A 27,969-nucleotide genomic window follows, 5' to 3' on the forward strand; every position below is an offset into this window, starting at 1 on the left:
GTTAAGCTCTTTCCGACTATTTTCTAGGTGCTGGGAATTAGGTGGAACAGAGGTCTCTGCTCTGTACAACGTAGTGCCCAGCAAGGAAGAGGGACATTAAACTAAAGTGATGTTATGGAAAGGAAAACCGTCCCTATCAGGTACTGAGGCTTACCACTGAACTTCACGGGTGTGTAGGAGTAGATGGTGGATGAACTGCTTCAGGGTGGGGTGGCACAAGGACTGTAGACAGAGGGAATGATGTGCGCTAAGAATCAAACGAAAGACAGCATGGCACTTTAGAAAAAATACAAGTATATCTTCAGTATGTTAGAACATGCAGTTTGAGTGCCCAACGAAGTGGACAAGAGAAGAGGCTAAAGCTAGAGCGGCACGAAGAAGCTAGACTAAGAAGGTCCTGATAAATCTAATTAAGGAGTTTGGACTTTACCCTGAGAAAAACAAAAACTCACTTAAGAGTTTTAAACAGGAATGACATGCTCATACTTAAATTTTTATTCAGAGAGTGGACAACGGAATGGAGAAAAGCAAGGCTGGATGCAAGGCAACCAGTTTAAAAGTTGTGACATTAGTCTAATTGAGAGGTAATGGTAGCCCAAAGAGGATAACGGAATGAAAGACCTGGATGTACTCAAGTGATGTTAAGGAAGCAGATATGGCACCACTCACTGATTGACTAGATGTGCAGATGAGAGGGGAGGAGTCACGGAAGGCTCCCAGGTATTAGGCTTCAGGAAGTAAGGGGATGGCTATCCTCACTAGGAGAACACTAAAGGAGTAGGTTACTGGGTAGGGATGAAATGGATCAGGGCAGAGACAAGTTAAACTTTGATCCTGCTACATTCAAAGTGGCTATAACTAACAAAACCAAAAACAAGATGTCTTAGACATCTTTTCAGCTATAGTCAAAGAGAAAGTTCTCCGGTTCACAGATAAGACTAGAAACCAAGAGTACACATAAGAGTACCAAGTGAGAAGTCCATGAGAAGACCAGAGGGCCAAGGTTGAGCCCAGAAACATACACGGTTAAGTGAGTACACGTCAACTTCCACAGGTTGCTTTTACAGGGAGAATGTAACTGGGCATCGGAGCTTAGTGATTAAGAGTACAGATTCTGGAGTCAGAACGCCTGATTCAAACCCTACCACTTACTAGCTGTACACTTTGAGCAAATGCACTAATCTCTTCCCTTATCTGTAAAATCATCTGTAGATAGCTTATCTACAAATAGGGATAAGAGTCCTTGCTGCACAGAGTTACTCACAAAGGTGAAATGAAATAAAACACATAAAGGACCCACTATGACACCTGCCTCTTAACGTAATAAGCCTTCAACAGATGACGCTGCTACTATCACGGGTGCTGCTGCTCTGAAAGCGCGGGAAATGGACGCTCCTTCTCGCCCATGCAAAGAAAAAGTCATACTAATTTGTTTAAGTTACGAAAGGCAAAATTAATTTCAAACTGTTTGCCACTAGGCAAATGTCATTCACCATCTTGGTAATCACTGACCAGCGGCAAATACTTTGATCTGTGTTTTTAAGAAACGATCTTTAGTACAATATATAAGCAAAGTACCTACCCTTCAGCAATGACCTCAGAGGGGTCATTTTAACTAGAGTTTGAAAAAAGGCACTTCTATGCACTGCTACTAGATTCAAATTTGAGAAAAACAGTACCTGTAAAATAGCAGTTTGTCAACCTGAATTTCAAATTAAAATAGTCTAAAAGAATATTTTATTTTTTTTTATAAGAGAAATTTTTGTTTTAAAAACAAATAGCTTGCCATAAGAATCCTAGTTTGCCAAAGCCTTCTAAGTGGTGCAAATATGTGAAAGGATTCTCTTTCATGTGATGGAACTATACGCCAGCAAAGAAACTAGAAAGAACGCAAAGGTTTTTGGCAACAAAAAGTTTTAACCTACTGCTGACTCAGCACTAACTTAAGAAGGAGGAATCCCCAGGGTGCCCGTGCTTCACCAATTTAGTGAGAGTGAATCTTGGTCTAAATAATGTGTTTATTAGTAAGTAACTAGAAAGAAAATTTGTATCTCTCAGGTGCCTTCTTCAAGTAAAATCACAACAGGGAAACTGCTACTACCTTTTTAAACTTTTTGTAAGTCTTCTAAAAGTTACTGACCGGGACTTGCCAGTTCCAAGTCAATTACCTCAAGTAGACAGTCCTCACAATAGCATTAATTTTGGTTAATTTTCTTTCCATGGAGAAATTCTGCAAGAATTTCAAAGCTATCATTTTAAAAACTGCCACAAAAATAGTACCAGCTTAAAAAAAACAATGGTAATCACTGCTCTTCCACAATGAAGCTGACTGATTATGCAATTTAAGTTAATGATAGCCAGTAGTCAAACCTGACTCTAAAAATGAAAGGGAGAAAAATGTGTCATTAAGTCAATTTTACGCCTTCCTGTAAAAAATCACAGTTCTAGATAAGGAATCATATTTTGACTCTATGATAATGACATAATACCACATACTTAAACCTTGACAGATTTTTATAACTTATGTTATATGAGAATTTATAATAATTAATAGACTGCTTTATATTTAAACTAGGAAAGAGTTGCTCTTGCAATTCTAAAAATTCTAAAAATCATTCAAGAAAGCTGGAAAAAGTTAAAAAAAAAAAAAAAAAAGGACAACCCAAACAAAAACCCCAAACCTGAAGTCGTTCAGTGCTGGCCAGATTACAGGTAAATGGGGACTTTCATACTGCTAGTAGGAATATCAATTAGTACAACCTCTTAAAGAGGGCCTTTTAGGAATATCTATTAGAATTTATACAGTCCATACTTTGGATCACATTTTTCCATTTCTAGGATGTTTAACTTGTAGAAATGCTCCCATAAGGATACAAAGAGATATGTGTAAGACTGTTATTTGTGCATAAAGATATAAAATCAACAAGAATTCAAAGGTCTGTCAATAGGAGAATGGTTACATCAGCTACAGTGCAGCCATTACACAAAAGCCTGGTATAGACGGGAGCAGAGGATCAAAGGCTGGGTGTCAGGTTAACCTTGTATTTCAAGATCTGGCAGATTCCAGGTAAGTGATGAAAGCATCTTCAGAGTAGGAAAAAATACGTGAGGGGTCAGTAAGATGAGGACCAAGAACTGACCAGGTATCCAGCAAAGAGAATGTGACTGGAGCAGAGTGGATTTAGAGGTCTTGAGGGGACCAGAGCACCCTGTGAGCTGGATGAGAGAATGGGAAGAGAGGAAGTGAAATCAGTGAATACAGACAACTCTTTCAAAGAACGATGCTATTAAAGGGGAGTGAAGTAGGGTAGTTGCTGGAGGGGATTTTGGTTTTTAAAATATAAGCTATTACAGCATGTCGGAATGTGGATGGAAAGAATCCAAGAGAGAAGGGAGCAGCTAGAATGTAACTACATAAACCAAATTAAATGTCCTGGGAATAGCGACACTCACTATCTTTTCCTCATTTCTAAGGGTAAGATAAAAAAAACAAAAAACAAAAAACCAAACCCAAAAATAAGTCAACTTTTTGATCCATAATGACAAAGGCAAGGGATTTAGCTTTGCAAATTTCTCATCTTAGGAGCTTTTACACTGCCAATAAAGTCTGATATTGTACCTTTAAGTTTAGATAAGTATTCTGTTAATAAGAAAACTACTTAATCATGCTGCTTGTCTGAAGCAATTTTGTACTTCTAAACATACAATGGTAAAAGTAACATTTTGTAAAATGTATTCGTAGTAGAAAATAGTTGAAATACAATCATTTAATGTTAAAAAGCTATCAACCTCAACATAACTGTCCCACAACATTCATCAATTTTAGTCAACACCAAGATAAAAACTGAACCAACCAACCATCAGCAAAAATCCCCAAAGTATTAAAAACAAAACATAAGAACATATGATTCAAGGTAAACTATACTTGAGATAAAGTAAATGGTACAGGCCAAATAAAGAGGTATTTACTGTGGAAATATGGGACAGCAATCTCTTAAGGAAGATACCAATGTTATAAAATTGCTACAAGAGATTGCTTTCACTCAATGCTGAGAATTATTAATACAGTTGAGAAATTACATATGTTAATGAAGGAAGGGAGGAAAGACAAGCAAACTATATGCAGGGAGGCCTTGCTTTAAGGAATAAAACCTAATTTTCAGAAGAAGAATGAAATGTAGTAATATGGAAAATGAACAAAACATTAAGATCAGAGTTTACAAGCTCACTTCTCTCTGTGAGAAATAATGAAAAATTTTAAAGTAGAAATAGAAGCGCTGGCCCATGTGCCCAGAAGAAGGTGACAAGCTTCATGACACTTAAGTGACAGGCACTATCAGAAACCAAACAGAGTGGAAACTGCTGTTTAAGGAAAACTGCTGTTTAAGAAGGTAGCTTCTCTGAATGATGGCTTTAAAGATAGTTCTTAAGTTTCAAATGCTCCTGGTGGTGTGCTTTTCCACAAAGATGGTCTCCTAAAGGAGTTTTTTTTTGTTTTTAAAGATTTTATTAATTTATTTGACAGAGAGACAGGCAGTGAGAGAGGGAACACAAGCAGGGGGAGTGGGAGAGGAAGAAGCAGGCTCACAGCAGAGGAGCCTGATGTGGGGCTCGATCCCATAACACCGGGATCACGCCCTGAGCCGAAGGCAGACGCTTAACCACTGTGCCACCCAGGCACCCCCCTAAAGGAGTTTTCTTGCACAAATAATTTCTTGTACAACTGTACAAAAGAAACAACTCAGCACCTGTTGTAGGGAATGGCCTGTTTCTTTAACCATTTATCTTCTGTTAAATCTGATCACTAAATTAAGGATTGTTTATTTCCAGCCACCCCCATTTCAAGTGTCAATGAGGTAGCAATGCCATCTTACTACTCAACCAACTTATTTCAGAACCCAACTTAAGCGTGATTTGGTTAAGTTTAAACTTAGTTCTTAATGTGCTACTCAAAATAGAGCAAGAGGCTCATTATTTGACTTAATTGTTCTAATTTTTTACGACTACCTGGATAATGTGTTAATTGTAGGAAAGACAATCCAAGCAGTAAGAAAGTATACAAAATTAAAGAAAAATCAGTCATCTTTAGCTACCACCACAAATTCCCTTTTATCTCCTGAGGTTAACAACTGTTAATAAAAAAGTAATTTTTCTTCTTACTTGCAAATATATGAAAAAAAAAAAAGGCTTTTCTTTCACAAAAGGGACCTATGATGGTTGAATGTGTGTGTCAACGTGGCTGCACCATAGTGTCCAGATATTTGGTGAAACATTATTCTGGATGTTTCTGTGAAGGTGTTGGTGGAGATTAGCATTTAAATCAATGGACTTTGAGTAAAGCAGATTACCCTCCCTAATGTGGGTGGGCCTCATTCAATTAGTTAAAGGCCTAAGAGAACAAAGACTGACCTCCCTTGACCAAGTAGTAATTCTGCCAGCAGACAGCCTTTCGTTCTTTTTCTCTGGAGAACCCTAACCAATACAAGGATCATACTAAGGGAATTATTTGCAATGTGACATTTCACTTAACACTACCATTGTTCCAGGTGGCAGACTGCAGACTGGCTATCAATTCTTAACCCTTTCCTCACCTTCTGTAGATTTAGGGATGGTGAAGTGATTGTCTTGGTAGTTTTACTAGTGACTTCTGGGGTTGGCTCCTGCCCTTCTGATGCAGGTATCACTTCTTCCTGAGGACCCAGGATCTGGAGGTACAGCCATCACCAGGTGTGACCACATGGAGCAAACATAAAGATGAAACTAATTTCTAAGGAAACTGAATAGGAGAGAAAGGAGCTGGAGTCCTTGATGACAAGAGTCCTGAACTATGGAACCAAAATAAACCTCTGCTTTTGCCACTATTTGATGGATTTTGTTATCTGCAATTATAATGTTCCTTTTAAAATAACTGAGTATTCTACAACAGGAAATACCACAATGTAATAATTTCCCCTCTTGGTGGCCATTTGTTCATTCATTTTCAAAAAAAGTTTACTGGGATGATGCGTAGAAAACAGTTACCACACATATAGCTGTTATCTTTTGAAAAGCAGGCCCTTGCCTAGAATCTGGGAACTTACATTTTGGGAGGGTTCCCACTACTCTGATAGAAGTGACTCGTTGTGCCTAAACTGTAAAATATGGTTTATGCTCAACACGTGGTTTCCTTCTGGGAGCCTGCAATTTTGGTACATGCCAGGCGGAGAGTGATTACATGACTAGTATCCATTAAAAACTACAAGCACTGGGTCTAATGAGCTTCCCTAGAAGATAACATTTCCCATGTGTTGTCACATGTGCTAGGGGAATTAAGCACATCCTGACTCCCCTGGAAGAGGACTGCTAGAAACTTGCACTTTGTCCTTTGCACTTCGCCCCATGCTGATTTCGCTTTGTATCCTTTTGCTACAACCCAAAGCTGTGAGTACAACCGCATGCTGTGTCCTCCCAGCATATCATAAATCCTGGGGCGGTCTTGGGGACACCTGAAGTGGCATGAGAAGCTGGCATCAGAAGTAGGATTGGCTAGGATGACCCTGACTCACTGAAACACAGTGCAAGCACTGTTTGGGAAAGGAAGGGTAGGGGACAGGGTATGATGACTCTTTGGTGGCTAGGTGGTTACATGGTCATCCATGGTATGCAGCAGCAGCTGAGCTGCTAACTGCTGTGAGAGGTAAAGGTTACCTATGGAACCTGAAAATGATAGATCCAACTCAGGGAGAGCAGGCTAGTTGCTTTTGGCCATGGTGGCTAAAGTGAGGCCTTTGGGTTTTATTTTCTCCTTCAGATAGGAGAAAGGGCCTCCAAATTCCCAAAGGTAAGCGGGCCAAAAATGTTAAAAGTTTACAGTGTTCTCTCCTCCAAGTGGGGTAGAGGGGCAGGATGAGGGGGTAAGAGGGAGTAAAACTAGGTCCTAATGATGTAGGAATGATGTTGGAGTTTGGAGCCAACGGCCAAGAAAAAATTCTGGAGACGTCTGGTGAAAAAAGGTGGTTTTATCAAAGCATGGGGACAGGACCCGTGGGCAGAAACTGCTGCCCTGGGGTCATGAGGAGTGGCCCATTATATACTTTCAAGTTGGGAGGGGGTTAGGGATAGTCTAAGTCTCTGAGGAATTTTGGAAGCAAGGTTTCCAGGACCTTGAGGGGGCTAGCTATTGTTGGGAAAGGTCATTTATTACCGACTAATAAAACCTTAGTCATGAGACCCTTCAGATGTATATCGGTGGGCCATATGCTAGGGGGATGATTACCAACACGTATCTTGGGGGTTTAGAGATAAAAGAAGTTTCCAAAGGAATTTTTATGCATTAAAGTAGACTTACAGGATCCTGGTGGTGGTGGGGGGGGGTTGTTTGGGCTAGGACTGCCTTTTGCTCTTAGCAAAGTATTAACATCAAGGCAGTTGAGTCCCTAGAGGAGTGTCACTCTGTTTCAAGGACTTATCAATGGGCTGTAGGTGGCAAAGAAATTTAGTAATTTTTCTTCTGCCTTTGTTTCCCACATCAGTTTTATTAAAGCACAGGGACAGGACAGGAAAGAGCTGCACTGGCATTATGAGGAGTGGCCAATTATACCCCAACTTTCAAGTAGGGCGGGGGGGTTGGGGGGGATAGGGATAGCCTAAGTCTCTAAGGAATTTTGGAAGCAAGGTTTCCAGGACCTCGAGGGGGCTAGCTATTGCTGGGAAAAGGTCATTTACTACTGTCTAATAAAACCTTAGTCATGAGACCCTTCAAATTTACATCGGTGGGTCCTCTGCTTGGGAGAGGATTGCCAACATGTATCTTGAGCGATACAGATAAAAGAAGTTTCCAAAGAAATTTTTAAATGTTAAAGTAGACTTAGAGGATCCTGGAGGGTCGGGATAAGATTGCCTTTTGCCCTTAACAAAGTATTAACGTCGAGGCAGCTGAGTTCCTATAGGAACAGCACTCTGCCTGTTTTAAGGTCTTGCGAATGGGCTCTAAGTAGTAAGGAAATTTTTCTTTTGCCTTTGTTTCCCACATCACTAGGGCTGAAGCAAAATTTAGGTAAAGCAGAAAGAAAAGGGAAGAAGGCTGCACTCCAGCAGGATTTTTTTTTTCAGTCTAGCTGCTGCTGCAGTGGCCTCCCCCACTCCACTACCTCCCCTGCATTCCAGCCAGGATCTTCCCTGGCAGCTGTAACGTTAACATGCAAATGATGAATTTACTTCCTGGCAGTTCAAGTAAATTTGCAGTAAGAAAAAGAATTCTTTCAGTGGCTTTGTATTTTGTGGCTAGCACAACTGGATGCATGATAAAAACTGGTACATAATGTTAAATGCTTATAATTCCATACGTGCCTAAGGAACATTCCTAATCAGGGGAAGCTGCAAAAAAGAAATGTGTTAGTGGGACAAACTTCCTTGCTTTTTGCTGCCAGTGGGCGGGTTGGAATTTAAACTCTTGAGTATTGGAAACAGAACAAGTCTCTGTAATTGCTGGGTTTTGCTATGGAAGATATGGATGTTTGCTTAGTGGAGCCCCTGTAAAAACAGAGAAAATAAGAAAGAGGTGACTACAGGTGGAAACACCCTTGTGAAGTTCTAACGAGCAGGTTTTAGTTGGCTAGTGAGTGCTTCTGAAGGTAGAGGTCTGACCTTAGAGCCTGATGTGTGTGCCTGTGTGCGCACGCGAGCGCGTGTGCAGGGGAGGGAGGCACAGAGAGAGAGAGAGAAAGTGTGCACTTGTTCACGAAAGTGTGAGCCCAAAGACTGACAAGACAAAAGGTGTGGCATCGCCTTGCATGCCACCTGGACTTTCTGGCCCTGCAGCATCTTGCCTTTGCTGCTGAAGAAAAGCCTCTGGCTTTTTAAAATCGTGAATTTACAGATCCTATTTGCTTGAACTTGATTCGAAGCTAAAACCTGATGCATCTGGGACAGGCTTCCACCTCGGTGTGAGCTGGACCAAACCGAGGGCAGCCATGAGCTCAATAAACAGAACTCAGACGCTGTAGCCTCTGGACATTAGGTCACCTCTCTGTGGGGCCTCATACTGTGAAGAAAATCGTGGATGCCTGGGAACATCTGAAATCAAGCTGCTGACTGGCTGGGTATTTCTGATATAGAGACTGACCACATTCTTAACTTGTGACTATTGTCCAAAGCTGTCCTCTGGGAGAGGGTACATCACAGGGACTGTGACCCTCTATTTGCTCCTGATAGGTCAAGCGACAGAGGGACTTCCAGAGCCCGTGGAGCAGGTCTTAACTTGTGCCTGGCTCTCCTGATAAGCTGCCATCTCCAACAAGGGACTGATTACCTGCTCCCCTCACGTCTCTCTCTTTCTCTCTCTCTCTCTCTCATGCACACACCTTAGTGCAACCTGATTATTCGATGCAGCTCTCCTCAGAGAGAGGCTGATCTTTTCTAGGCTGCTTACTGGATAAGTGATCTGGGTGAAAGGGGTGGGAGGTGACATAAACCCATTTTGAAATTTTTCGAAAATTCAGGATTTTTGTCCTGACCAATTTTTGAATGTGACGTTTTTCTGGTTCAGCTGTATAAAGCTGCTTTCCTGTGAAGATGCTTTGCTCCTCTTACACAGAACCCCTCCAAGCAAAAGGTCTGGATGAGAGAAGGGGATGACTGAGAAAATAAAAAATTATGATTACTGAACGGAAACACTGATTTTGTTAACAACCAAGGAAAATAAACTGAAACCCCCGTACCTAGAGAGGCACGAGTGAGTGGAAAAGAAATGATGGTGTTTGTTTTTTGAAACTATTTCTGGAATCTTCTTCCCCTTCCTAAAGGAAAACTCTCCATGCAACTTTCCAAGCCGTTGAGAGTGCTCTGCATTCAGACTGTGGAGCCTGTGCTCATACCAGACAGGGCCAACTATGAGGCAGCAGGAGGTGGTCCAGCCCCTGCACCTGCCATGCAGAAAACCTCCAGATGTTGTCCAAACTCATGAAGTGGATGAACTGGTGTCACGTACAACAAAACGGTTTGGAACTGACTGGCAGTCCCTCTGGAACTAAAAACTGAACTAAATTACTTGGACTGGAAACTCTAGGACAAGATGCCCATGGCAGGAGGCCACATCATCCTCACATATGTCTTGCTTGGGTTGCCCCAGTGATGGTAAACTCCTTGTTTCCAGGGTTACCACATGTGTCCTGTAGGACTATAGTTCTGTATGTGCACCCTATCACAACACTGCCTCAGCTTCAACTTACTGGTCAGTTGTGTTGGGCCTGAACTGATGGCTTAAGGCTAGGTAAAAAAGTTTAATATAGATATTTGAGGGGGAAGCCATCTGACCTTTATGATTAATGGGACTTGTTAACTGGCTAAGTGCAGGACTCATGAAGGGGATAACTGAAATCAATACTGCAGATTGGTCTCACTCTATGTCTGGGTCTTACTGAGAGTAACTTTGCCATAAAGACAAGATGGCCTATGACTGAGGGGGTAGACTGTGCAAAGAAGAGTTCACATAGAAGACTTAAACTTCTGTCCCTGAAAAGGCTTATAAGGTTAGTCCTTGGCTGGTGTCTGGTAACTTAAGATTTTGGAAGGGTTCCCACTACCCTGTTATGAATGACTCATCCCAACTGTACAAACAATATGGTTTATGGTGAACACCTGCTTTCCTTATGCAAGTCTGCAATTTTGGTATGTGCTAGGCACAGACTGCCTACATGACCAGCCCCCTAAAATGACTCCGGGTATTATTAGGTCTCTAATCAGTTTCCCTAGTACACAGCGTGTCACACATGTTGTCACAACTTGTTACTGGGGAAATTAAATACAGTCTGTGTGACAATCCCCCCCCCCCACAAGGGAGAGGACCTTTGGAAGCTTGCATCCGGTTTTCCCAGACTTCACCCATGTATCTTTCCCTTTATTGATTTTGCTTTGTGTTCTTTTGCCGTAATAAATCATAGCCCTAAATATGACTACATGCTCAGTCCTGTGAGTCTCATGGAGAATCATCGAGCTGGGACTGTGCTCCTGGGAATCCCAGACACAGTTGGAAACAAGTGTGAAATAGTCAACAAACAGCAAGAAGGCAAGTGTGGCTGGAGACACGTGAGTGAAGGGAAGTGGCAGAAGATGAAGTCAGAGAGATAGGAAGCACTTGATCATGTAAGGGCTTGTTTGGACTTTATTCTGAATGTGACAGGAAGCCACTGGAGGCTCTGAACAGGAAGGAAAACTGGTTTGGCTGCTGTTAAGAGAACTGACATAAAGGGGGAAGGGGGAAAGCAGGGACACCAAGCAGGAAGTTCTTAAAGACATGAGACTCTTCAACTGCCCTTGGGTGGTTCAGATCTGCTTCAGAAAGGAGAAACATTCATCTTTAAGGATGAATAGAAATATGATAAACTTGGGCAAAGGGATGAGGAATGTATTCCAAGCAGCAGGAAGAACTTGTACAAAGACCTAGAGGCATAAACTGCATGGTGTACTTGAAGACTGGTGAAGAGCTTGATACAGCTGTAAGAGGGTCCTGGGAAGAGCTTTGGGAGATGAAGTCACAGAGGCCAGCAGGCATGCCGCACGTGGAAGGCTTTGGGAATCATGCTAAGGAGTTTGTGCTTCATCTCACAGGCAAATGGGGAGACAATGAAGGGTTGTAAATAGGGGAGTTATAGATGAAATTTGGGTTTTAGGAAGATCAATATGGCAGAGATATGGATGAGAGGCCAATAAAGGAAGTAAGTCTAGAAGTAAATGTCATATTACCCAGTTCTAATGTAGTTGGGACTGCACACACTCAAAGCCATGCATATGTAACTTATGTTATATATAAACAGAGAGAGAGGTGACATGATCAAATCATGTTAGAAACATGCTGATCAAGGACCTTCTGTCAAACACACTAAAGGTATTTACTCCCAGGAGGGTTCTCCTTATCTGTGGAATGCTTTAGCAGGATGGATGTGGTGTGTCTAGACTGCTCACTGTACATAAACCTGGGATGTATATATTTATGAAGAATGACTTCCTAGAAAACATCACACAAGCTATGTAATTATCAGAGAATAAACTGGGGATGTTTCATAATGGAAATCACTCCCTTTCATGGAAGTGACATTCCCTATACATCATTTAGAGGCCTCATATATTAAAATCTGGGCCAAGGTACACCCTAATCAAGGCAAGCAGGACCTGGGAATAGCCCTGGTAGTCACAGACTTCTCAACACTTCACCTGTGTCTTGTGATAATTGTATCTCTGAAAATATTAGTCAAGTTTGGTACTGGGTAAGATCTCTGATTCTTCTGAGTTCACAATTTGTCAATCTGACCTACTGGAATTTCTCACAAACTGGAAGACCCAGGATGAATGATACATTTCCTAACTGTATTCACAAAAAAGAGTGACCAGTACTGACAACTAGGTTGCAATGCATGTCCCTGGTGCCTAGACTGTAGTGTCTAAATGCAATTTCCCACTAAAAGGAATGTGGAGTGTTTTTTTTTTTTTTTGAGAAATGGCTGATTCATTTCTGGGTTAAGAATTGTGTAAGATGAATTTAAGACATCCCATCTTGCCTGAAAAGAAACAAGTTTAAAAGTCACCTATGATTAGTCCAAAAGAATGGACTTAAAGGGACTCTTGGTATACAAAAATGGGATAATGTGAGCAATGAAAAAGAAGGACCGCAACTGCATGAAGCAAACATATGTGAAACCCATGGACCTGGAATGATGCTTAGAAGCAAAGCAAACAGAACAAACAAAAACGTACTTACTGGAGGTTGCTAGGGCACCAAATTATTATTTGAAAATATTTCAAGGGAAAGAACCAAGCATCTATCCTGCTTGTAAGGACTGTTTCAAGGTAACCAAATAGTTGATGAGAGCAAGTTTTTCTTTATAAAAGAATCCCAGGTAACAAATGCAGGAGGAGTTATATGTTAGAAAGCCATCACTTTGCAATTTCTAGTGAAATAATGGATCCAGACAATAAGCAAAATGGTTGTCAAAACCTCTAGGTGAAAGGTCAGCGAGGAACTTCTGAATGGCTGGATCAGGATGATACCACCCAGCTTCACTGACCAATTTCTAGGAGTGGAACAATCAGATACTCTATGCCTCCGGATGTAATGTGAAAGGAAGTACACAACACTCTATGAAGATAGTCTCAATAAATAACCAGAGCTAAATCTACCTAAGCGTCTAGAGCTAACTTCCAGTTTACAGACCAGATAGCAGATGGTGGAACAAGTTCAATGACATTACAAGGATATGACCAGCTAGATCCAGAATGAGGGAAACTGTACTGCCCAAAGGACATTATTTCTTTACCAAAGAAAATGAAATAAAAAACAAGGGAGAGAGAACTGTTATAGGTTAAGAGAAACCTAAGATCTTGGTGGGGGATCCTGATTCAAACAAATCAGTTCTAAACAGATATCTGAACCAACAGGGAAAACTGCACAGAGACTGGGGATTGGGTGATTAAAGAATACTCGCTCATTTTGTGGGTGTTAAATACCACTGTGGTTTTTTTTGGGGGGAAGCCATATTTCAGAGATACATACACAGGTGAAATAACATGGAATCTGCTGTAAATACTCTAGGAAAGAAAAGAGTAGGTGCGTATGGGGTGGCAAAGATGCAGCAAGAATAAGAGTGTGGCCAGCCGCTGACCCTGGGTGATAGGGAAGGGGGTCACTACACCCTCCACTTTTGTGCACATTTTGAAGCCTCCCTCATAAAAAAAAAAATGAATTAACTATAATATTTGGCAAAAATTTAAAAACGATAAAACATACTTGGCTGAGGCACAGGAAAAGGAGTCATTTCGAAGGAAGTAAACAGAATTACTTTTCTGAAGAACAATTTAACAGGACAGGATCAAATGTCTTTTAAAATTTTACATTCAGTCCAGCAAATTTATTTTAGAAAACTAATTCTCAGAAAATTTTCATAGATGTGCACAAAGATGCATCTAAAATGATCTCCCAGCCCCCCCCCCCGAAAAATTTGTAAACAATCTATTTCTAATTCATGGTATATTTACATGTAAATTTTTAAAGTTTTATTTACTTAAGTAATCTCTATGTTCACCGTGGGGCTTGGACTCGTGACCCCAAGATCAAGAGTCGCATGCTCCTCCAAATGAGCCAGCCAGGTGCTCCTACCTGTAAAATTTTTTACAGCCATTAACCATCAAATTGTAAAATACTACTAAATGATAGGGGAAAATGTTCAAGACAAACTGTTAAGCACAAAACACAGGCAGTAAAATAGTATATACATTATGACCCAATTTAGTCTTCTTAAAACTATACATTTAGAAAAGAGCCTGAAAGAGTTTTTTCCATGATGTTAATAGCTGTGATGTCTAGGGGCGCGTGGGTGGCTCAGTCGTTAAGTGTCTGCCTTCGGCTCAGGGCGTGATCCCAGAGTCCTGGGATCGAGCCCCACATCAGGCTCCTCCGCTGGGAGCCTGTATCTTCCTCTCCCATTCCCCCTGCCTGTGTTCCCTCTCTCGCTGGCTGTCTCTCTGTCAAATACATAAATAAAATCTTAAAAAAAAAAAAAAATAGCTGTGATGTCTAGCTGGTGGGATTAAGGTACTTTTAATTTTTTTAAACATGGTCTTTCTATTCATGGGTATGGATAATTGTAATAAAAAATTATATTTTTGAAAAAAAAAGTATATTTTTGAAAGGTAAAATCTGGATCAATTTCCAAAAGTGGCTAGTAACAGAGTAATAAGTGGGTATCGTACTGATCTTTGAAATAATAAAATGACAGAAAGTTGGTGGGACAGGGTGGAGTGGATTAATAATTAATTCTTAGAAGGACAGGTATTTAGCACACTCTTATGAGAAAGAGCAAGTTTTAAATTTAAAAATAGAGGGTGTCAAGAAGGTAAAAGTTAGAAGGGGAACAAAGTTTATGTAACGTTCGGTTAGATAAATACATCAATTTCCTAGGGTGATTGGGAAGGTTATTGTAGTAAAAACCCAACACAATTCTGAAAATAACGAGAGCAGCATATTAGATAATCTTTCTTGAATTTCCATTTTGTGTACTAATGGGCAGGTAATTACATGCTGGAGTACAAAAAGAGGATGTTATGATACTAATATAATATAAATGCAGTTTTGATTATCAAATTCAGCTTATGTAACTTGGGTCAAATCTGTTAAGTGAATAACTCTTGATATATAAAAATCTAGAAAATCATAAACTACTACACTCTACACATTATGTGTGACTCATAACCAATAAGACCAGACTTTTGCATCTTTCTACACTACTTTAAAATTTCAGCTGTCTCCTTCCTAAATTAGGCAAAAGCAAGGAAAATGTCCAGACTACCTTGTTTCCGTACTTTCGTTGGTTCTTCATAGTCCTTGTTTTCTGGATTCGGAGATTCTAGAAAGCTCATTTCTTCTGTGACACTTTCCCCTTCGTGGCTTCCGAGGCTGTCTTCGTCTTCTTGAATAGGTGATTCTAATTCTGATTCTTCTGAATCAAGAAATATCTGACCAGCAACTACTCTGCCTGCTGTGTTGTGGTCCTTTACCGACTCATCTGATGGCAAAGAAGTCTGAGAATATAAAATATTTTTAGTTTTCAAATAGTATCAGGGCTGTCTCCAACCCAATTTGACCATTACTTGTACTAATCCAGATAGATCTCCTTCAGCTGTGAATCTGCCATACTTGCTCATCTCTCTATAAAGTCTGGTATATGTTCATCACAGGCCTTCATCACTTGCCTAACCTGACTCTTTCAATTTCAACTTAGATGTTATTTCACCCCGGAAGCATTCCTAACCTCCTGAAGCCTGAATTAGGGTCCCCTACAAACTACCAACATAGCTTATACTTCCCCTTATGATAGCCCTGTACTACAACTCTCTGTTTTTTATCTGTATTACCTCAAATCTAGAGATCAGAAATCATAACTGAATGGTATCCTTGGATACATAATCAGCCTTATTCACTTATCTAACTAATTTAAATGTATTAACTCTACAGATTTATAAAAATTGACAGAAATGGAAACAAATGGCAGAGGTTAAGTCTTCAAAATTAAAAAAAACAAAAACTAAAAAAATAAGAATAAAATCAATCTCTCACTAGGCAGTAAAAATGTTACTGCCTTCAAGCTCTTACACAGCACATTCAAGTTAAAATCAAACCTAATAACAAACACTCTGAATGAAAATATTTATTATTCTGTCTCCGACAGGTCAGTGATTCCCCCCCCCCCCCCCGGAAAAACTAGGGTATTGATACCGGTAATNTAATGTTTTTCTTTTTCTAATTCTTAATCCAATTCTGTTGCTCAAAAGATAGATTCCATATTCTTCTTAAGACACATAATTCATGCTTTTAAATTGGGCATCAAATACTGGTCAATTTTAGTACACACCTTGGAATCTAAGGATTCATCCTGACTGCCTTCTTCATCTGTAAAGAAATTGTAAGACAATTTCATCATCCTTCTTGATGGGAAATCACAAGTATTGTTAAAGCACTTGATAAATACAACAAATAATAATCAGACACTTGATAAATATATCTAGAATTATCTAAAAATCGGTTGTATTCAACAACTGTACAGAAAAAAATCAGGTAAAAGGGAAACAAGGGGTTAGATGGGGTAGTTCTTCCTCTTTCCCAGGGAAGGCACTAGCTTCATCTGTTATTCAGGTAAGACCAACTACCATCACCACCATCACCCAAATGAGGCACTTTTTCAGATACCATCCAATTTTTCTGTTCATATTTAGTCTACTACTGAGTTACTAAACTTATAAATTTCTAATTTTGTGGTTCATGGTTCTACCTATTATTTTTCACTGTTCACAATCTGGAGTTTCAGAGCTTATTTTAGTACTGATTAGCATTTTACTGTTCACTGAGACTACTAAAGATGGACACTAACAATTATTATTATGTGACAGAAGAGCTGCCAGACTAAAATATTTAGGATTTGTGTTCTACTCTACTGAAGAGTTAATCAGATAAAAGCAAAAAGTAGCATCATACCATCATGTACTTACTCACATGAGATCTATTTATTTAGAAATCAACATCTCATATTAAATAAACAATGAATCCAGCCCCTGGTTACAACTTTCTTCCAAATTCATATCTGCTGCTTTAGTTTTGTCCATTTATGTTAATTTTCCTTCCATTATTCTGCGTTTTTCTGCTCTTACTTCTATTATAGCTACTTGTTATTCTTTTTCCTGATCTTATACAAATACATTGAGCACAATGTCCATATGCTTATGTCTGGTCATTGTATTCCTGGCAGGTTTAGAAACAATAACTGTTAGATGATCTCTAGGTGTCCTTCTTATTCTTTTTTCTTTTCTTTTTTTTTTTTTTTTAAAGATTTTATTTATTTATTTGACAGAGATAGAGACAGCCAGCGAGAGAGGGAACACAAGCGGTGGGGGGGGAGAGGAAGAAGTAGGCTCATAGCGGAAGAGCCTGATGTGGGTCTCGATCCCATAAAGCTGGGATCACGCCCTGAGCCGAAGGCACACGCTTAACCGCTGTGCCACCCAGGCACCCCTGTCCTTCTTATTCTTAAAATGATCTGATTTTATCCAGGAGTGAGTTTCAGTTATAAGCTCATAAGCTACATGAGAAATTAACCAGTAGACAAAATGCTATAAAACCATGTGCTTTTTACCAGAAAATCTGGTGTTATGGTTGCCATCTATGTTTACTTCATATGGTTACACCCTAAATATTATTCATAACTTGTAACTCAAGCATAACAAAAACATGCTTTGGAGTTTGTATTATCAAAATAGTGAGCTAGCTTTAAGAAGTATAAACAACTCATTGTGTATAAAATACACAACACTATTTCATAGTATTTCTTTCGAATATTTGAGAAAACTAGTCTACTAGTAAGTTTTTGCCATATAAGAAAAGTGCTGTCAATTCAAAGAACACTTAAACCGTAGCTATTTTCACATTTACTACTTTCAGACTACCTTCCAAGTATGTTTTATTTCTGATGGGTGGGGAAGAGAAGGGTACAGCATGTATTAATCCCACAGTACCCATAACATTTAGGTAGTGATGGCACTTAATTAACAATCATCCTTCAGGCTAACTTCTTCACAAGTTTTATCCAAAGCCCAAATTCTAACATACGGTTCAAATTCCACTCTCAGCAAAACTTTGGATAAAGCAAAAAAAATTAATCTCTATTATATATTAAAGTATGTGTGGATGTGTTTAAATAATCACAAACATCAACTAGTTAATATATCAAGAGCAGACATTAAATGTGTAAATGTATACAGTATATTCCCAAACTTTAGATGAGCTGGAACTCTTAAATTACTAATCACTAAATCATGAAATTTAGTACCGTCTCATAACAGGTCACACATGCGGCAAATAAGCATATAACACAGATACTTACAAATAAATTTGAAGACATGTACATTTCAGACACCATAAGCTATTACACACTCAAGTAGCAAAATGTGTTTTTGAACTCCAAGAGACATGGAAACCTGTGACATCAGGGTTATTTCACCTGAATTGCATCATGCTTGTCTTTCTTCTCTTCAAACTAGGAATGTATACTAAGGTTACTGGTAATTCTTTCTCATTTACTAAACTGGGAAAGTCTACTCCAGATGGTAGTCTTAAAGCGTAAGCTATTTTCTCTTTCAAACTGATACATCCATTCACATAACAGTTTTACAGAAGTGCTTATAATCTAGAAACTTTTGATATGTAGTAATCAGGCAACAAAGAATCTGAAGTTATGCATAAACAAAAAGAAAAAATGCTTTTAGCAGAACACGTACATCAAGAAAAAAATGCAAAAAATTCAATGAAGAGTTATAGATTTCTCATTCAACAGTATCACATCCAAAATATAATGGTTTACATTACTTTAGTAATTGTACACCTTCTTCTGAAAAAGACCAATTTTCATTTTTATTATATCAGCCAACCAAACTGCGAAAAGTACCAGGGATATTCTTTCAGGGAAAAGTAATCATCACAAATTCATTTTCCAATTTGCCATGTAAACTAAACAGACTGATAGACCTTTAAACACAGAAAGTCCTAAGAGTTTGGTGAAAAGAGAGTAGACATCCTATTCTCTGCTTTACCACTGAATCTGTGCAGATCCTACAATACTCCTGATTTTTAATTACTCCAAAATAGAGTCCTGGAGAGCTAAGTTCAAAACCTGGCTTCATTACATATTAATTTTATACACGTGGTTCAGTACAGCAAGCTTGGTCAGCCTCCTCTTTCTCAACCTGTCAAGAGAGAATAATACCATCTGTCCTATTGACTCACAATGTTTTAAGGAACAAAAGAACAATGACATTAAACATCATCTGCAATCTGAAATTTACTCTTTGAATATGTGATAACAGAACTATTACCTGAAATACTTAGCAGTGGACCTAATTTAAAAGATTCTATGACACTGTTTGGCATAAAGGAAAAAAAAGCAAACCATTTGTTTCTTCCTGCTGAAAATAAGAAAACAAGTACTTCTAAGTGAGAAAACTTATAGCATTTTTCATTATTGAGGAAATGGAGAAATATCTTTTTAACCTCCTCTTGTACTCACAGGAATAAGAAAACATTTTAAATAAAAGTGTCACATTTTTATATGCCTTTAAAACAAGATATGAAATAATAGCTACTAACAATGATAGGATCAAGATTCCCTTTGCTGGCTGGTTATACCTGGTAAATATGCAACTTGTTTTGGTAACCACTAACATTCAAACTTTAAGTCAATGCAAAATTATGGCCCAAGACTTGATTTTTAAATAGGAGCAAATCTTTAATAATGAGGCTGACTTCCTGTATACATAAGCAATTTATTGAATAAATAAAGTCAACTGAAAATCCATGTACTCAATTTCTAAAACTTTACCTCACATAAGCGTTGTACTGTAACTGCACTTCACGTGAGCACAGTAGTGCCTTTATTACCTGTCACCATGCACATCTCTGCTGTTTTAGTTCTGGCTAAGTATGGATTCTGCCTTTGCCACAGAAATGCTTTGGCACAGGTGAACTACGATGGAAATCAGAGCAGACATTTTTCGAACCCAGTCCTCTGCTTACATCAACACAATCCAAAGATTTAACACTTCAGTATTAGTCATCTTCTATTATAACATCCCAAGAATCCCAACTGTTGACTAAATGACTTCTTCAAGTACCACCTCCACTGACATGAAGCTCTTCAGTATATGAAATCTAGTTAACAGAAGACACAGGAAAATGTCTGTAGGCTTCAATTTTCTTTAAATTCTGCAAACTGAATTCAGAGGGATACTTAACCATGTTCTTTAACTAGTCGTTCTTACACTTTTGTGTGAAGAATTACTTGTGAAGCTTGTTACCTACAGATGCCCCGACCTGTTCCAGACCTAAAACTGCATGTTTAACAAACTCCTGAGAGGAATTCTGATGCAAGTGGTCTAAGGCCCATCAGGTATCTATCCATTACACTCAACAGTTTCATTTCATACTTCCTTTGGTCAAATAATTGCTAGCAGTGCTTCAAGAGGTAGGTAGAGTTTTGGAGCTTTGGTCGTGAATACAAACCATCACTGAAAAGGGGAAAGGCAGACCTCAAAGCATAATGTTGGCAGTAAAGTTACTAGCATATGCTTGTTGCTTTTGAAATGGTATCTCAAACCACAATATGGATAGAATTTTAGGTTTAGAGCTCTTATTTTAGAAACAGAATGACGTTATGGCATTGACTTACAACTAGGACAGATAATTTGGGGATTCAAATAACCATCTGGGAAATTTTCTGTTGGGGAAAAAAAAAAAAGAGTTGACATTTATACCCTGCCTTGTTCCAAAAAAATTTAAAGCCACAGAACAGCTGTCTTGTTAACTAAACTGATGAAAATTCAAGAGCTTTATTGTACTAATTGTTTCTTTACCAACATTTAGAAACACTAAGTGCTTCTTTATCAACACTTGCAAAATAAAAGTTTTCAGATGCAGGCAGATTGAACTATTAAAAAAGAAAAATACATTTCAGAACCATAGTATTAATCTGCTAACTGGAATCAATTCAAAGGCACATTAATTTCTATATCTATACAAAACATGAAAATCAGCTGCTATACATTTTAAACTTATAGGGACCAAGATTTTCTCAAAAATCACAAAGTTAACTGTCGACAAACACGGGGCAACTCAAACACTGTGACAAAGATAAACACCTTTCTCAGGACTATTTCCTAAAAAGGGATACAAAGGACACAATTACACCAAAAGTCTTCCTTTCTAAATAAAGGGGCCACCTCAGATGCTAAGCAAATCCACCAAACCACTGTCAACATCCTGGTTTTGATGGACCTGGCTCTGCTCAGTGATAACCCCAGGTGTGTCAATTACTTAATTTACAAATCCCAAGCACATAATCTGTCTGAGAGTTGAGGAAGTTCCAGTAAGGCTCAGGTGTCACTGTAGATCTAAGCCAGCTGTCGGGATTCATTCCCACAGAGTCAACTCCTCATTCGCGAGGAGTCGAGTAAAGTTTGTTAAGTGAGGAGAGGTGTGAGGAGAGGTGTGACCGCCCCTTCCCTTCCTCCCCTCTCTAGCTCCCTAAACACCCCCTCTAGCTCAGGCCAGCCAAGGCCCGAGGAATGACAGCGAGCGACAAGCTAGTGCGAGGTGTGACTAGAGAGAGTGGAGTCTCCAGCTTGCGCCCCCACGGCCCTGACCCGGGATGGAGGCCGGGGGGGCGGTGGCTCCCGGCCTCCAGTCCGAGGGGGCGGATACTGACCCGAGGACGACGAGGCCGAGCCCAGCAGCACCGCACAGAGCAGCAGCGTCAGCCCAACTCGGACCCGCATCCTGCTCTCGCGGCCGCTGCCACCCCCTGGAGCTGTCGCTTTCGCCTCTGCCACCACCGACTCAGCCACCGCCGCCGCCTCGCCGCTGCTCTTCCTGCTCTGGTCTCCTTCCTCCGCCCCTTCCCAGGCCTCCCTGCCCTAGCGCGGAGCCAATCCCCGCCCGCCGCCTCGGGCGCTGTGCCCAATCGTTGCAGTCTTCCCGCCCACCTTATTGCCCCGCCCCCGGGGTCATACATTGACCAATAATTTTGCGAGGGTCCCACACCGGCTTTCCCGGTTGGACCACGGCGTCACGACATGGCCCCAGCTAATTGGTAGATCCCGGGTTCAACCATCCCGGAATTGGAGCGTGAGTCCAGGGCCGGGAAGAAAAGAAAGTCACTTAGGACTACAATTCCCACAATGCACTTCATGGGCCTCTTTCGAAGCGTCCTCTCAGAAAACGTAGCCCTTTACGGAGCAAGATTTAAAAGCGCAGGTGGCTGTTGAAGTTAAGAGAACTTACTTAGATAACACCTGGGCTAGACATTATTAGCTCAAGGCCACGAACCCACAGCCAATTATTATTTTTTTTTTTGAGCCAACGTATATCGAGGAACAAACATTGTAAGATTAAGAGTTTGTAATGTGTTAAGCTCTTCTTCCTCTTTTTTTGGAAAATTTGAATTGGATACAGTGATATCAACACTTAGGAAAAATACAACAGCTAGACTGAGTTCGAGGTATTTTTTTAAACTTAGATAAAACAGTGCCATATATAGGGAAACCAGAATGGAACTCACTACCCCTCCTCCTTTCCCTGACAAAACAAAAGGAAAGAAACCTCATCCAATGCAGATCATTTCAATGCTAGTATTCATTTTTAGGAGGACCAGCAGGTAATAATCATCTGGAAAACGTGCCAACAGCCTTTGCAAAAACGCTTTCAAACACTTGTCCTTATCCCTCTCTTTTTGTGAGTTACACTGTTCTCTCCCTCAGTGACTGAGTTCAGGAGGCTGGAGCAATGTTTTTGGAGACAAAGGTGGTGGTGATTGCATTGCAGACAACAAAATAGTCTTGTCTATTAAGTACCAACCCCAGGCATGCTCCCACTGGGTAGCAGGGCAGTGGCTTGGAGTTCCTGCCCCTTCATCAAATTGTGTCATTCTGTTTTCCCTAGCATCCATTCACTGTCAGCTCAGTCCTGGAACTGAGTTGAACTCAGTCCTCAGCTCAGCTTGAGGTCAGAGTTCTGGACACGTCTATACTGGCCACATATCCTGATACCCCTAGGCATTTTCTTCCATCTTTTTTGATAGAAAATCCTCTTTTCCAGGATGAGGATAAAAAACTTCCTGCTAAAAAAAACCCCAAAACCAAAACCAAACCTAACCCCCCCCACCTCAAGACCAAAAAACTAACTGCTGTTTCACATTCACATCAGAGGGGATGAAGGAAATTATTGTCCTGTTATTCTCCTACCATCTTCTTGGCACTCATCTCTATTTCTGTCACTAACAATGTTTCCTCAGGGTTCTTCTGATTTTAAATCAGAGAGTAAGTCTGATATATTTTCCTCCCTTTTTCAACTTATCAATCATCACATCCTAACAATTTGAGCTATTTAATTACTCTCTTATTATTTTTTAAAGATTTTGTTTTTTAAGCAATCTTTACACCCAATGTGGGGCTCGAAGTCACAACCCTGAGATCAAGAGTTGCATATTTGGGGTGCCTGGGTGGCTCTCTCAGTTAAGTGTCTGCCTTGGGCTCAGGTCATGATCCCAGGGTCCTGGGATGGAGCCCCACGTCAAGGTCTCTGCTCAGCAGGGAGTCTGCTTCTCCCTCTCCCTCTGCCACTCCCCCTGCTTGTATTCTCTGTCTCTCTCTTTGTCAAATAAATAGATAAAATCTTAAAAAAAAAAAAAGTTGCATGCTCTACTGGCTGAGCCAGCCAGGTGCCCCTGTCATTGTGAGCATTTTTCTCTTTCTCATTGAAAACTTCCCTACTTGGGGGTCTCACTTTCCCTTACCTGCCTGAAACACCTGGGTTCTAGCCGCATTCACCAACATCACTCTCTTTTCACTCTCACCGAAGCCACATAGAGCCAGACTAATTCTGCTTTTAAAATTAAATTTCAATTCAATTCAAATTAAATTACAATTCCTATTCAAAAATTTTCAATGACTGCCTTTGTCATAGAATCAAAAAACGTTTGAACTTCTGTCAAAATAGGAACTTGGGCTGACAGTTCTACTTTCTTGGGGAAGTACTGGAAGAAACTTCCGCCTTCTACAAGAGAAGCAGTTATCATCTGATTGATAGACCAGGGTATGTTCACTGCTTGAGACTCAACTTCTCTTTTCATCTTTTTCTTTCCTAAGTGCCGCCAATATTTAAGGCCCCATGCTAAGTGCTGCATGAACACATTTCCCACTTCTCTGATTGCTTTTCTGATTTCCACATGAACACACTCTTGCCTTGTCATAGGCTGCTTTACCCTCTCCCTACTGCCCTTGCTTCTTCTGAGCCACAACCATGGCATCCTTCCCACTTTCACTTGTGTTTCATCTTGGCTGAGCCTCTTCTCTGACCAGGCCAGTTCTCATTATTCTTTATTTCTCTAAGTGTTTACAGAACATTCACAAACTTGCCTTTCAAGTGGGATGCAAACTTTCTGTGGCCAGAGACAATTATATAATTCAGTATTAGGTATATAGCTTTGGACTTGCCATCTCCTAGCACCAGATAATTTTTGTCGATTGATAGGTATGCCTTACTTATAAAGTATTTTAATGATAAGATTTTGAAAGTTCTTGCTGTCTGTTATAAGTTTAATCTTTTTTTTTAAAAAAAAGATTTTATTTATTTATTGAGAGAGCGTGAGAACAGGGGGAGGGGCAGAGGAAGAGGGAGAAAGAGAATCTCTAGCAGACTCTGTGCTGAGCGTAGAGTCCAATGCAGGGCTTGATGTCACTATCCTGAGATCATAACCTGAGGTGAAATCAAGAGTCAGACACTTAACCGACTGAGCCACCAAAGGCACTCCAAGTTATAAGTTTAATCTTGAAATATCTTACAGGGACATATTAAGTAACATTTGCATCTCTGCAATACAGGAAATTTACTTCACTCTTATGCATCTCTGTAGAATGAGTATATTAATAATTCTCTTCACCAGGTCTGTTGTGAGGTTCAAATCTCAAAAGAGATATGCAGGAAAAAAAGTACTTCTTTAATTATAGAATGTTCTACAAATATTATTTCTTATTGATTGCTTGGTTGAAGCACAGAAGGAAATCAAAACATTAGTTTGTATAAAATTAGTTTTATTCACTTAATATGAAGACGTTTTAGAGCTGCTAGAGTTATTATCTTTAGCCAACAATGAGTCATCGATATCTTATGAGAATGCTCATAGGACCTTGACTTTTTGGGAAAATTCCAAGTCTCCAAAGCAGGTCTAGAACACGGTGTGGGAAAACCAGATGTATTTTTTCAGCCTGCGAGGTTGCATAATGATTAATTCGTGAAAAGGTTGTGAGTTCTGCATGGCCTTACCTAGTCCAGGCATACATTCCTCATGGTTTCCTGCCAACATGCCCAGTTAAACTTATGTACTCACTGTACTTGTACAAAATGTTAATATTATTTCTTAATTCATAGACTTCTTGAATATTTGCTCAGCTGTCCTCATTCTGTTTAACTTGTCCATATCAGTGTTCTGGGTCACTGTCATAGATTTCCAAGTTGCAGAAAACCTGTTTGCTCTGCATTACAACACAGCATCGGCCTCCATGGAGGTAGATTATAAGTGACTCTTCAAGCAGATGACATGGAGGTGACCTTAGTCTATTGACATGAATCAAGCAGCCAGCACATGTTAAGAACCTCCTGAAGTTGAGGACAAAAATCCAGTTTGCTCTTTGCTTAAGGATGGTACGACAACTCCCGGGGCCTTTTCCTGAGAATGCGGTGATTGTCACTAACTCTAGTCAAGTATATCCTTTCCTGTGCTATTCTTAGGCATCTATTTGGTTGGCCATGTGCACAGGCTGTCAGCACTGGTACCAACGTATCTGCCAGGGCAGGATTAGGGAGAGACAAGGAGCAGGATATTCCCTGCCTCCCCCCCCACCCCCCCAGAATTTAGAGAAGAATGTACTTTCTTTGATATAGATGAGGTGCATTAAAGTCCTTATTTTTGTGTTTATATCTCACAGATAAATGAAAACTGAAATCGTTGCACCGTATCATGAGGTAGAACCTGGCATCTTCTCATGTACATTTGGAACTCCTTGAGTAAATGGACAATGGCTTTATACTTCATTGTATTAACTATACTTCCAGGATGGTAAATAGCAGGTACATAATTAGTAATCAAGTAAGCTTGGAATGTACACATAAAACTTTCTATAATTATAGTTGTCGTAAAGTTCGGAGTGTAGATCCCAACTGCAGGGCACAGTTTTCAAAATAGCGAAGCTATGAGTAGGCGTGCTGTGTGTGTGTTCGGGGTCACCAAGTTTCATCGGTGGAAGCGACATTTACTTTGGAGGTGTATAGTCTTTCTAAGCAGCGTGGACTCATGCCAGGTAGAAGGAAAGGCCAGGATACCTTTATACCCTGAATAAATGGACAGGCATCTTTTGGTCTAATTTTTTCATAGATTTGTTAACTACCACTTCTGGAGAGAGACTGGATTAAAACTGTATTTCAATAAGAACTTGATTAAGTGAAACTTGTAAGGTGGAGATAAACAGCTTAGAGCTCCCATTAAATTCAGAATACTTAACTCCTTAGTAGATGGCAATGTATTCAATCAGTGAATGTTGGGTTAAGAACATTACAGTGTGGGGCACCTGGGTGGCTCAGTCCGTTAAGCTTCTTCCTTCAGCTCGGGTCATGACCCTGGGTTCCCAGACCAAGTGCCCCTCCCCCCTCCAGCATTGGGTTCTCTGCTCAGTGGGGAGACTGCTTCTCCTTCTGCCTGCTGCCCTGCCTGCTTGTGCACACTCTCTCTGTCAAATACATAAATTTTTTAAAATCTAAAAAAAAAAAAAAAAAAAAAAGGAAAATTACAGCCATTACTTCTTCCTTCCTTCAACAAATATTTTCTGGGCACTGTCAATGTCCTTCAGCCAAAGGCTGCCGAGGACACACCTAGAGTTGAACACATTAGGTTTCATATTTCCTGCAATGAGGAAGAACACCACATGCCATGTCTTAGGAAGGGAGCTTTAGAAAGAACCTATTTGGTTCTTTGGGCTTTGGTTGGGTAATTGGTGAGAGGATCCAGGGAAGCTGGGTTTGCTTTTTATGTGTGTCCTTGTCATTTAAGCCTCTATCAGTAATAACACAAAGGAGATGCTCTAGTTATCCCTATTTTTGTGGGCAAAGAAACGAAGGCATAGAAATGTTTAGAAATTTGCCCCAGTCTACAGCTCAGAAGGTAGGCCCAGTATTTCAGCCTGGCACCTGACTTCGGGGCCAAGCACAAAAGTGGAGGAGTCCTGCAAAAGTCCATCCTTGCCTCACAGAATAACTCAGAGACATTTCTATATTTCACACAATGCATGCGAGGGGGAGGGTGTGCATACATACGAGGGAGGGATTCTTATGCTGAGTCAGGAAATAAAGACAAAACAGGATTTATGAGAAAGAAAGAGAAGGGAGAGAAAAACTGGAGACTGGAAACAGCATTTTCAGCACTGATTAGCTGGCAACTAAGGAAGTCAACCTGGGTATTCTGTTCTTGAGCAGTCCTTCCAAAAAAGGTCAAACAACTTTTTCAATTTTTTATTGATTCTCCAGAAAACTTTGGGAGGTTATCTGGTGAGCAAGGGAGGCAGCCCCCCCCCCCCAATTAAAAAGGGCCAGGTTCCTTTGTCAATGCCTCCTCATTAATTGGCCAGATCCCCACCATTTCCCTCTTATCAGAATTTCTCATTTGTCAGGTTTAAGGACTGAGTTCATTATTTAATAACAATTGAATTTATTTTGAAGTCCTGGCAGTTCATGTCACTTAATGTTTCCTGGAAGTTCTGTCTGCTCCATTCCATTTCTATGGTCACTGTCCCGGTCATGGCCCTCATAACTTCATGTCCCATAAACTTGTTGAGATTATCATCAGACTCATTTTC

General features: G+C 40.1%; 1 protein-coding gene across 1 annotated transcript in view; it reads right to left on the minus strand.

The window, feature by feature from the left end:
• SEL1L (SEL1L adaptor subunit of ERAD E3 ubiquitin ligase) overlaps positions 1-21,960 on the minus strand; it is a 53,204-nt gene extending 31,244 nt beyond the window's left edge. The window contains exons 1-3 of the mRNA XM_002918311.4: positions 21,774-21,960; positions 16,380-16,417; positions 15,318-15,549 (exon numbers count right to left, since the gene is read on the minus strand). Of these exons, the coding sequence (XP_002918357.1) occupies positions 15,318-15,549; positions 16,380-16,417; positions 21,774-21,843 (340 nt within the window). The 5' untranslated portion in view covers positions 21,844-21,960. The remainder of the gene's footprint in view (positions 1-15,317; positions 15,550-16,379; positions 16,418-21,773) is intronic.
• Between the last annotated feature and the right edge of the window lie 6,009 nt (positions 21,961-27,969).

This window comes from Ailuropoda melanoleuca, chromosome 14, assembly GCF_002007445.2.
Source record: "Ailuropoda melanoleuca isolate Jingjing chromosome 14, ASM200744v2, whole genome shotgun sequence".
In the NCBI taxonomy this organism is placed as follows: Eukaryota; Metazoa; Chordata; class Mammalia; order Carnivora; family Ursidae; genus Ailuropoda; species Ailuropoda melanoleuca.